Here is a 12,630-nt window from a genome sequence, read left to right as displayed (position 1 = left end):
CAGTGCAAACTACCCCTTACCCTAAGGCAAATAAGGGTGTATGAAACACCCTAGCACACTCAGGGCAATCGATCACTGAGCAGCAAAAGACCAAGCAGAGGTAGAACCCAAGGTGACTTGTGGAAGGTGGCCTCAAGCCTCAAGGGCAGTACTTATAGGGCACTTAGGGAAGGTGACCCTAAGCGCATGCAGCCCGAGTACTCACGGCTCGCGCACCACCAGAAGCAGTCCCATCCCACAAGGCACAGAGCTGAAAGCCAAGAAAGCAAGAGCCGGAGTCACATGATCCCAGCCTTTCACATCAGCCTAAGAACTGGGGTCTGGGTCTCCCTCTTCCCGCTCTCAGGGAGAGGGGGGAGCAGTGCAGACAAGCGGTGCGGTGAAGTGGTGACATCATGCTTGTTTGTACATTTTCGTTCGGGGAGTTCTGTCCACTAGTTTGACTTTCAGTAGCAATTTCTTAACCAGAATAGGTGTTGTTTTGGGGCAATTACCTTTCTGGGTCCCTGACCAGGTCGATGGCATACATAGAATACTTCCAACCACACGGGGGTTTCTATAGGCCATTGCTCCTCGTGTCTCTCTAAGGGGGGCCAGGTTCTGGCTCGTGGTCCCCGGTAGGCCTAGAATTCCATTCACAGTGACTGATGCCAAAGTCTGATACAGTATATCCATATCAGCCTGGATAGCTCCGGGGAACCGAAGGAGCTCCCCCCAGAAAAGTACATTAGATTACCATAAGAGTAAAAAAAAAGTAACAGTTATACACCAAGATTTGTGTAACAGTATACATTATTTCAACTAAGCCACATAAAGCATAAATAAAACACCAAAACTGCACCAGCAAACACAAAATCTTCCACATTTTGTATGAAACACTGTGGCATTTTACGTACATGAAAGCAAAGCATTGAACTTTTACTAACCATTACACACACACACACACCCTGTACATGCATCTCTTATGCTCAGCTACATACAGTACTGATGAATACAAGATTTAGTGAACACACTGACACCCTTGCCCATCATTTAGAAACATCTCCAACACTAAACCCTCAACTACATGGTAAGATAACACAAGTACATCAAATCAAAAGTAATCAACATTGATTGTAAAGAATCATCAATTCTTCAATAAGGTATGCACAAAAATTTATTGCTCATGAGTTAGAAAGTACTGTACCTGCAGTGAAGTGAAAGTTTTATGACGGAGGATAAAAATATGTACGCACAGCAGACTCCATCTATGTACAGGAATCTGTATAATTGTTGATTGATAGTTGAGAGACGGGACCAAAGAGCCAGAGCGCAACTCCTGTAGCACAACTACGTGAGTATCAAGTGTCTTATATACAGTACGTATTTCCTGAAATTGTCTGGGGCAGCGACTAATTTTATATTTACCTTAATTTTGAAGTCTAAGGAATCTCACCGACACGACTGTGACTGGCCGTCCTAATTACGCACATAGTCAAACACTGCACCCTATGGAAGAAGCAGAAACACATGCCCAGTGTGCATCACTTGATGCTAGTAAACAATTACTGTTTTGTTCAACACCTAACAGTCATAATATGACAAATGTCACAACAACATGGCTGAAGATATGATGACCAAACCACATATCAGAAAACGAAGAAACGACTTGAAAATGGTCCAGGATGGTCCGAAATGTTGTCGTTTCTAATTTTCTGCATGGTTTAGTCATCACAACATGATCCTAATGCATAGTTCTGTTCCTCATTCAACACCTTACAATCATAATGCACAGTTTTGTGCCTCACCTAAAAGTTTGAAAACACACCAAAACTTCCATTTGAAATCTGGAATATACATAAAAACTAGCCTGGTGACACAGTTATAACAAGAAAATAAAGTAACTGTTTATCACTGGTGCTACATTTCATCAGAATTATTGGAGGACAACTGCACAGATGCCTACTGTATGAAGCAGCAGCTCAAAGCTGCCATGCTCTTTATGAAACAATACAATTCTTGACGAAACAGTGATAAATGGCAGTTTGTTAGGCAAATGCAATTATTGTATTTACAGTTTGGGAAACATTACTGATTTAATTCTTGTGTGTACTAAATTACATATGTGAATTTGTTTTGTTTGTACAATGGTACCTCAGCTTACGAAACTCTTTACAAACTTTTCGGGCTACGAGCCCGATTTCTTTGGAAAATTTGAATCGGGTTACGAACGTTACCTCGGGAAACGAGTCTGTTGATACGCGTATGGTGGCACGGCAATCGCTCCTCAGTTTACCAGTGCCTCCCGCCTAGTGACTATCGTGCATGAATTCTTTGCAAGGATTTACAGTTTTTTTTAGGATTTTTCGCTATTTGAACATAAAAATTTGTTATTATATATCTCGCTATGGGTCCCAAGAAAGCCAGTAGTAAGGTTCAAGGAAAGAAAACACAAGTGAGAATGACCATAGAGGAAAAACAAGAGATCATTCGTATACATGAAAATGGTACATGTGTTGTTGAATTAACTAGGCGGTACAACAAATCTTCAGGGGAGGGGGAGGAGACAGTAGAGGCTGTCCCTTCCTCCTTAATTAAGAAAATTTGTGCAGTACGGGAAGAACTGCAAAGTTTTGCTGAAAAGAATCACCCAGATAAAGCTGTAGCAGGCCGTTGCATTGATCTTATTAATGACAATGTGATGTCTCACTACAGACAAATGTTACAAAGAAGGGAAAAACAATCTTCAATGAAACAATTTCTAGTAAGAAAATCAAGCAGTGACTCAGAAGCAGGTCCTAGTGGTATGCAGGCAAAATGTGCCAGAGTGTGTACCCCAGAGAAGTCATCACTGCCTGATGTTATAATGGAAGGGGACTTCCCTTCCAAACAGTAACACCTCTCCTCTACCCTCCCCTCCTCGCCGTCTTCCATATGCAAACAGGAGTCATCAATAAAAGTAAATAATAACTTGTACAAACTTTTGTACTCAAGATTTGGGTGAATTAGGTATAAAATTTACTTTGAAATTAATTTTTTGGGGAATCTGGAACGGATTAATTCAATCCCATTATTTCTTATGGGGAAATTTGCTTCGGTTTACGAATTTTCAGGCTACGAACGTCTCTAGGAATGGATTAAATTCATAAACTGAGGTACCCCTGTATAGTACAATGTTTCAGAGGCCGAAGTCAACCTATTAATATTTTCTAAAGTTAGCATAAAATGACGTTCACAGTTGGCAAGTGCATGGTTAAATCCACACACATAACTAAGTACTAGCAATTTTCTACTATATAGTATTTCAACTACAATAAGCAAATACTGTAGATTTCGCGTTACAGAATAGGTTTAAAATTAGTTATTAAGAAAACTCTAACTTTGTACACAGATACAGCAAAGAACTGATGTAGTATCTCACTCTCTCTATCTCTCTCTCACACACACACACACCTGCTGCTGATGAATGTCACCTATTCATTGTGATCGAATGGCACCCATTCATTGTGTGACTGTCATTATCATACTATAGAACACAAGGAGTTCTTGTGTTCTATAGTATTCTATATTTATGAGTGTATATACATTAGTGCCTTCAGTATATAAAGAACCTTTCAATTACAAGATTGCTGAATTTATTCAAGTTACTTCTTCAGCTCTCTATGTACATGAAAAACTTAAATTATCAATATTAAAGTGGAAGGGAAATGTTGACAATCCATTTGTACATAAAGATACAGTTCACATCATGTATTAATATAAAAATAAACACTAGGTGCTCTCTTTGTACTTGTGCAACATCATACACTTGCATATTCTATCATCATAAATGTATTCTGAGCATATTAGCCGCTAGTTGTAACCCTTAGTGAACATCTAAACACGTTCCCTTGGATACAAGTTTAACCTAGTATCAGGTATTGTACTTTTAAATTTAAAAGTTCACGTCACTGTATAATTAAACACATTACTAAAACCAGAACCGTATGCAAACACTTTACATATAAAATTGAATATACAGTTAAAACACTGACAATTCAAACTACAAATTTAAAATAATAGTACAGTGTTACTTGTGGTTCTACCTGTTGGGGTCTAGAGCCAACAGCCAACCACCCACATCCGTCATCAGAAGCTAAGCCACACAGATACTAAAACCTTACTATTGAATATTACAATGCCAAGTTGACGTTAATCGAGTAAAAACAGATCCAGTTCAGGGAATTTAATTTATTTACTTTATATATATACTTTATGCAAGGATCCATATACTTTATGCAAGGTTGTCTCAGTTATTTAATGTAATATATTTTTTCCCATTATTATTCTATTCAATTTTTTTGTCACTACTATCTTCACTCATGCTATAAATAATTCTTTATACTTGCTATAAATAATGTATTTATAGCTATAAATATTATTTATAGCATAAATAATAAGGTAGAACAATTATTGAGTGATAATTATTTGATGCACATTATGTACATGACTGGACACCATTACAAAATTCTGGGCAACTGCATAATATGAAATTCAATGCTTAGACAATATTGAGATGTTAAACAAAATATTAATTCATGGAGCAAGATGTACATGAGTAATAAAAAAAAAAAACTCACTAAACATTATTTGCTTGTGGCACTCAATATTTGATAAAAACTATACAAATACACTGGGCTTTTATTTCGGCAAAGTTCCGTCACATTTTACCCATCATTCAACATTATCAACACGAATGAGTACTTAAACAAATCCTTATGTTGCACATTTAAGACAGGATAAAATACAAAATGTAAATATCTATCTTCTATTTTGTCTCTCCCTAGTTGCCAGTCTGTACCATGCAGGATTTTGGTGGTCTTGCAAAGCCTCCCTCACCAGCTCGTCTGGGGATGGACAATCAAACTTAAATATGCGGAAGGGAACGTGTATGATTTTTTCAGTAAGTCGCTTAACTTGAGGAGTGTGGGGTATTCTCACCATCACTTGGCCAAAGGTAGATGGACACACTTTGCACAAGGATGAATCAGTCTCAAACTGGTTTTGTTCTATTGTTATCGAGGTATTCTTGCATTTCTCACTAGCAGGTGCTGGGATGCTCTCTTCGTGTGGTTTTACGAGGGCTGCTTGCAAGTCAATATCAGGTGTCATATCCTCTTCCTCTTCCATTTGAAACATCATTTCTTGGTTTTCTTTTTCAGAATAATGAATGCCAGGTATACAATATGGATGATTATGGCTGTTAAAGGAGTCATAGATTTCAGTTGATTGCTTTACTGGTAATGGTAAATTCCAACCTGGAATTACATCAGGTTGGTGTTGTGGATTAACATGGGACAGTTGACCAGGCTGGAGATTACTAGGAAGGGAAAACAAAGATGGAGGCAAGAAGGTCGGTGACTGTGAGGCATGAAGTGATGATAAACTAGATGCAGATAATTTACTAGGTGGAGATGGAAAGCCAGGTGGAGGTGGAAAGCCAGGTGGTGGCGGCAAGCCACTAGAAAATGGCTGACTAGGTGGGCATGAGAGACCTGCTGGCACTTTGAATCCAGGTGGAGGTTTCAAAGCCTGACAACTTTGAACTAAAGGAGGGTTAGCATGAACTGCCGACATCTCCCCAGCAACATTTAAATTATGAGCTGGCTGAAGCCAACCAGCATCATCTGATGGGCAATCCAATTGCATAAACTGAGTGGCATTTTCTTGCTCAGATTTCTTTACAGATGAAGTTAAGTTACCTGTATGGAGGAATTTTGCTAAACTAGCAGGAGATTTATCCTCTTTTAAGTTGCCCTGAGTTGTTGGAACAGGAAGCCCACAACCACCCATGCTCAAGGTTGAAGAATTATATAAATTCTTATCTTTATTTGGCCCAATTAATTTTGGAATATTCAAGTTACTCAATGGTGATTGCATGGAACTGGGTAAGGTGGGTTTCTTTGTTGAAGACAAAAACTGAGAAGGTACGGCATTTTGATTAAAAGGTGAATTCTTTGAATGTAACGATTCAATTGGACAAGAGTTTTCCAACAGGTTTAGCATAGGCACATAGAATGTGGAAGCTGAAGTGGACCCAGAGCTCTCCATGTGTGCTGCTGCAAGTGATGACAAAGTAGGGCCAGAGCTCTCCTTGGGTGCTGCTGCAAGTGATGACAAAGTAGGGCCACAGCTCTCCTTGTGTGCTGCTGCAAGTGATGACAAGGTCGGCCCAGAGCTCTCCATGTGTGCTGCTGCAAGTGATGACAAAGTAGGGCCAGAGCTCTCCTTGTGTGCTGCTGCAAGTGATGACAAGGTTGGCCCAGAGCTCTCCACGTGTGCTGCTGCAAGTGATGACAAAGTAGGGCCAGAGCTCTCCTTGTGTGCTGCTGCAAGTGATGACAAGGTTGGCCCAGAGCTCTCCATGTGTGCTGCTGCAAGTGATGACAAAGTAGGGCCAGAGCTCTCCTTGGGTGCTGCTGCAAGTGATGACAAAGTAGGGCCAGAGCTCTCCATGTGTGCTGTTGCTGCTAGTGATGACAAAGTGGGGCCAGAGCTCTCCTTGTGTGCTGTTGCAAGTGACGACAAGGTAGGGCCAGAGCTCTCCTTATATGCTGCTGCAAGTGACGACAAAGTCAGCAAAGAATTTTTACTGTCTGCTATTGTTAAGGAAGGTAAATTAAGCGTAGACTGCTCTGAGCCTGGTGATGTTGATAATACATCAGGAGTACAATTCTTTAAGTGTTCCATCTCAAGAGGTGTTATCAAATCTTTGTTTTTATTGAATCCCAAATTAGGCAAGTTTGAATTAAGGCAATATAAACCAGAACTTGCTGACTGCAATGAAACAGGGATGGTTAACTTGGGCACAGAAATGTTCAATTGTGAACTAGTAAGAGATGACAAACTAAAGTCAGGGCTCTGATGTAGTGTTGTAGTTGGGGCTGGTACAAGGTCCTGATTCAGAAAGGACGGACTCAAATATGCATTCCCTGCTTGCATTGAAGCAGCCGATAATGTACTGTTTGCCTCAAGGGGAATTTCGACTCCGTGCAATGGTGATTCAGAATACTTTTCAATGTCTGATTCAAACGAATCTGTAATTATATCTTGGTTATCTTCGCTTAGATCCTCAGATGTCATCTCCTGACTGTCTCCACTGATGGTAGTTGAATCTCCACTACACTGACTTTCATTCCTGGTCCGAGTCAAAGCTATAGCTTCTTCATTCTTTTTCTTTTTTACCATTCTTTTCTGAAGAATTTCAGTGTGCCACTCTTTCACCATTTTATGCAATAAGGGTCTTTCATAGGGCTTCTTATCAAAAAATATTGCCGATTCATAACAGTATGAATCTGGCAACTGGTACTGAATATTAATACTGTCCTCTGGTGTTCAGAAAGTATCCGATTATTGCAATAGTTGAACATTGAGCACAATTTCCATGTAGAAGTATTCCAATTTCAATTCCCCGGTGGTCATTAGCGTATACAAGACAGGTTCATGAAAAAAATGGAAAAAAAGAGCATTTTGTAAGTAACACTGAATAATAAGTTATGTAGGTAAAATTCAATACAAATTTCATCTTGTTTGCATTAGTGCAATTTTTTAAAAACAGAAATATGATAAAATACATTTCTTTTCACGCTGAATTCTAGGTAATGAAAAAAAAACACTTCCTCAGTGATCCCTCTGTTCTCTTACATGCCTCTTTTTTCCTTTTTGCAAACCCTGATCAAATTCTTCCCTCTCATTTCCCCTCTTGTTTTGCTGTCTTCCCATATGTCAAAGTTGTACTGGTTTATTACTTCCTATGTTTTTACACACCCATTGAATGTAATTTCAACTCTATTCTAAATTTCACTTGCTTTCTACAGCATGTCATTCTGATTTTGATTCTACCTAATTTTTCTCTAATCATTTCTTAACATATATATATACAGAACAGTACTGTATAGCCTTCACAAGATTCATTTACTTAAATTCAAAGCCCCATCAATTCTTTACATAAAATGCAGCATTAAATGTAATGAAGCACCTCTTTCTGGTGGGGCCTTGGGGGCTCTTTGGTGCTTGCTACTTGACAACCTTCATACAGTTTAACCACTGTTCTGCATAGAGCGCTTTAAGGCGCTCTGAGCTTGTACATGTGTTCTTTTTAATTAGGCTATATTTTGTTTGTGTGTGTTTTTTTTAATTAGGCTATATTTTAATGCTTTCATCACTCTTTGTGTTTTGAAATGAAAATGGTTGAGTTTAGAAATGGTTTGACATTAACTTTACCTGAACATTTATAAAAACAAGAAAAATATGTCCTTGAAAATTGCACTATGAAGGTTTTGCCGAAACCAGGTGCGCAGTGCGGTGGTTAATCCCCACCAGGGCCTTGCAAGTCATATATAAGCCAACCGGGGATCAAAGACGAAAACCTAGCCAGAAGGATCACCTATGCTGAGTGCTTCTCCAACCTGGACAACAGTTGTTGGGGCAATCAAATATAATGTAATTATTTAGAAAGGATACGAAAGGAATGAATCAGAGAAAAGTGCCAAGCCATTATGACTATATAGCACTTTTAAGGGATTTTTTGACAATGATTTGGGATGGGACTGGAAAAAGGAATGGTGTCCAACCACTTGGATGGTCAGAGGTTAAACACGGACCTGCATGAAGCAAGACCATTGCTCTACCGTCCAGCCCACGTGGTTGGACTAACTTCTTGCAAGGCCAACAGAAGGACGCGTTTTCGACAGTATACTCTATACGGAAGCAAGATAAAACATCTGCAAGAATGCTGGATCCACCCCCCAAACTTGAACTGTGTGGAGAACCAAACTCTGAGAAGCTAGAAGCCGAGCTGTGCACCTGGCAGAGCAGGTGCTAGTCACAAAATCCAAACCCAAAGTCAAAAAGTCAAGGTGTTCAAGACAATTGGGCACAGCCATTTGGATTGTGGCATTCTGGCATAGCCGGTTGGCCGCCCGGCTATGTAACTTTATTGAAAAATAAAAGTGTCAAATCTGTTAATCACTAAAAATTGTAATGTAGCTTTATAGGTTGGGTTAGGGTTTAATACTAGTTTAGGTTAGAATTCTATGTGAACCTGTTATCTGGTTGTTGAGGGCTGGACAGTTGTTTTTAGAATGGTGCTAAAACGTCCGTCGCCAAAATGGGCTGGTGCCAAAACATTTCAAGCCGGCCACTTGTTGGCGGCCATTTGCACTAGGGGGTTCAGGCTAGTTTCAAAACTAATTGTTTTGAATTAATCATTTTGAGGAGTGTCTGTTTCAGTGCTTTGTTTTCTGTGAACCTTATAGTTGTCTATATTGCTTCACTGATTTTCTGGATGCTTTCTCAGTATGGGTGATTGTCACACGCTCTGGACCCCAGTAGGCCAAATATGACTCTGACGGCAGAGGCAACTTAGTAGTTGGAAGACGTCTCAGCTTTAGTTGGGAACCACTAGTTGGACTAACCACCAAGAAGGCTCCTTCAGAAAGGAGCAAGCTTTCATGCATACACTGGGTTAGCTTATAATTTATTTAAACATTACTGACCCTCTGTCACTATGTGATGGAGTGCAAAAAGATACACAAATTCAGAGACAGTTCTATAACAAATGTTCAAGAGATGTGTAAATATTTGACTCAAAATGATCTGCTACCAGAAATTTTAACCAAATATCCCTAGTTTTGCTAACTATAGGTTGTAATTAAGTGATATGTATCCTATCCACCGCTGCCCACTGGATGGCTGCAGGTGGGGGGTGGTGTGCAGGATAAACCCATCAATTATGACACTAGCTCTCTTCATATGTCAGTTGCTTGATTTAGAAACTTGACTTTGGTCAAGCCCAATGTTGATGTGACAGTGTGCATCAAATTTTGTAACTAGCTCATCAAGACTATAACTTGCTTAGCAAATTTAATTTTGGGGTTCAGTCCCTGAGCCCATTATGTGCCTCTGAAGCCCTTTCCACTACTACCCACATGATGGGCATGGGGTGCATAATAACTAAAACTAGTCACGGTATATTTTTGCAGTGGTAAAAGTTATCTTACCTATTCCATGTGCCAGCAGGTCACTATCATCACTTGAGATACCATTGACTTTTTCATCTGAAATAAATGTAGAAGTTAAAAATACAGTAGTGTACACAATTATACAAAGCACAAACACTGAATACGATTGTACATTTAGAAAGACAACAAATCCGCAGTACACTTTTATTACTTTATATTTATACATCAGATAAATATACAGTAATATGATGCTCACTTCACTGACATTTTGTTACAGGTTAGCTAAAGCTAAACTGCAACAATAACAATGACTCATACTACTATTAATACATTGAATCGTTACATTAATGCATCTATATAATCACCTATATACTATACAGTATACTACATCTATACAGTCAGTAGTAAATTTGTGTTCTTTCTCAACTCACGATCGGGAATTCTGGGTTTGAATCCCGGGTGGGACAGAAATGATTGGATGCATATCCTATCACCTAATGTACCTGTTCACCTAGCAGTAAACAGGTGCCGAGGAATTTGTCAACTTGTTGTGGGGTTGCATAACGGAGGGGGGGGGTGGTGTCAGTTATTTGACCTTGGAAGGGGGGATGACCTCAATATAAACTTGACATGTATAGATACACTGGCTGCCTGTCTCCCAACACAATTAATTATTATTATTTGTTTAAAGAGGATATAAGCATACAAAACATAATGAGGAAAACTTTGCATTTGGAATTATGTCTTAGAAACATGTCTCATAGCTCAGCATTATCCTTTTGAACTATTTTTGTATTCTAAACCATAATGATCATTTAGTTTCCTGATCAACCAGGCTGTGATTCATACGTCAGGAGCGAGCAGCCGCATCCAACAGCCTAATTGACCAATCCAGTAACGAGGAGGCCTGATCGAGGACTGGGCCGCAGGGACGTTGAGCCCCAAAATCATCGCAAGGTAATTAAAAATGAATATAAGGTCTCAACCAAAAAGGATATGGTAATAGGGTAAGATTGCAGGTGCTTTTGACTGCCTGCACCAAAAGAATATATAGTGTGACAATGTCAGACCACGGAGGAAAATGAAACAGGAAATTTCCTTAAGTACTTTCGTATATTAAATACATCTTCAGAAGGAAGATCTGAAGATATACATTCCTTCTGAAGATGTATTTAATATACGAAAGTACTTAAGGAAATTTCCTGTTTCATTTTCCTCTGTGGTCTGACATTGTCACATTCTTAATCATGTGTTTATTTTCGTGATATACACACAATATAGTATATATTGTACCTGCACATTTTGGTAAAAAAATAAACAAATTTTGTTGTTATTTTAGCCTAAGTCCCAAAAACAGCTAGATCCAGCCCTGTCTGTACATCTTACCATATACTGTATTAGGAATCAAAATTCAGACACTTCGCAAGATGTCTCTAAAACATTCCCAAGTTTCCCCAACAGTGCCTGCTTTCCAAAATGGTTTACAACCTTATTGTTTCTACAAAAAACACTGAAGAATCTTTGAATATTTCATAGCTCCAAAGTTTCACTGGACATATATATATATATACAGTATATACATATACTGTATAACATGTACGCCCTTATATAAAATATACTGGCAACCTTCCACAATAGACATTCTCATTTAATACTACTGTGACCTTGTCTTCACTGTCAAGGGATTGCCGATTCAAAGCGATTTTTTACACTTACAACAAAACCCATCGTATAGGTTAATAGGTTCACCGAATTCCCTCATAGTGATGCACTCTGCCAGGGCCTGCTTGGCCTTCAAATTTCCTTCCATAAGTGTCAACCAAGAAGTGGAAACCGTCTTGGGAAACCTCTGGAGAAACCACACAAGTATTGGACCCGTTATAAAATCGAAAAAGAATGCGTTTTTACACCTATTTTAAGTTGCAACGTTAATGCCACGGTGAATTACTTACCCTTGGCGCCATAGTAATGACTGGGAGGTCCTGTCTGAGACATATTTGCACTATTTGATATCAAAGTTCATAAGTCGTAGTGTTTCTTGTTTACCATCACACAAGTATGAGGCTGGTGTCCGAACACTCTCCTTAGTTCAATAACTAGTGATATATATACCACCTCACAAAGGTGAGGTGTTTTTATGGTATTCCTGATGCCAAACCATTACTTATTTTATTATTGTTAATTGTTGTATTTATAACTAGTAAATATATTGCAAATCGGACGTCTGATTACGCTAATTCTCAGTTAAAGCTAGAGACACTGGCAAGTGTCGGATACATGACGGTCAAGGAGTACAGAGTTTCGCGGGAATTTCAGCCTTCACAACATCGTGTTGATGTTCAATTCTGTCTTGTGTTGATAGTGCGCAACAATTCAATTCCATTCATTTTTTTTCTTTATTGTGTACCCCATACCCATCCCGTGGGCGGTGGTGGAAAGGGTTACAGAGGCATCCGATCCCTCGATCATCATCATTCCCCTAAGTCAACTACATGTGTTCAAGTTCAAATTCAAGAATGTTTATTGAGACAAGAAAAAATAACTCTCAAAGGGATTGAGTAGCTTAGGCTATTTCTATCCCCCTCCACTTCAAGGCGCACAAATTCAGTGAGTACAAATACGCAAATCACAATACAAGAATCCCATTTAA

At 39.1% G+C, this 12,630-nt stretch overlaps 1 protein-coding gene across 2 annotated transcripts; it reads right to left on the bottom strand.

Annotated features, from left to right (window-relative positions):
• Nucleotides 1-2,198: 2,198 nt before the first annotated feature.
• Nucleotides 2,199-12,082, bottom strand: LOC123767913 (uncharacterized). 2 transcript variants are annotated; one of them, XM_045758032.2, is made up of 3 exons: nucleotides 11,933-12,082; nucleotides 10,020-10,076; nucleotides 2,199-7,346 (listed from the first exon to the last, which is right to left on the bottom strand). In XM_045758032.2, exons 1-3 carry the CDS (start codon nucleotides 11,973-11,975, stop codon nucleotides 4,780-4,782), a joined length of 2,667 nt encoding a protein of 888 aa, XP_045613988.2. In that variant the 5' UTR covers nucleotides 11,976-12,082; the 3' UTR covers nucleotides 2,199-4,779. The 2 variants fall into 2 exon arrangements, with proteins under 2 accessions (XP_045613988.2, XP_045613987.2); XM_045758031.2 differs by lacking the exon at nucleotides 11,933-12,082 and adding an exon at nucleotides 11,697-11,845.
• Between the last annotated feature and the right edge of the window lie 548 nt (nucleotides 12,083-12,630).

The sequence above is a fragment of the Procambarus clarkii genome, chromosome 58, assembly GCF_040958095.1.
Source record: "Procambarus clarkii isolate CNS0578487 chromosome 58, FALCON_Pclarkii_2.0, whole genome shotgun sequence".
Classification (NCBI taxonomy): domain Eukaryota; kingdom Metazoa; phylum Arthropoda; class Malacostraca; order Decapoda; family Cambaridae; genus Procambarus; species Procambarus clarkii.
This window is presented reverse-complemented; position numbering and strand designations above follow the sequence as displayed.

Coding starts and splice junctions, on each gene's coding strand:
- LOC123767913 (XM_045758031.2), bottom strand. CDS start 11,790: ATGGAAGGAAATTTGAAGGCCAAGCAGGCCCTGGCAGAGTGCATCACT. Junction 10,077..11,696: donor CCTATACGATGGGTTTTGTT/GTAAGTGTAAAA, acceptor CATTTATTTCAG/ATGAAAAAGTCAATGGTATC. Junction 7,347..10,019: donor CCTGCTGGCACATGGAATAG/GTAAGATAACTT, acceptor TCTGAACACCAG/AGGACAGTATTAATATTCAG.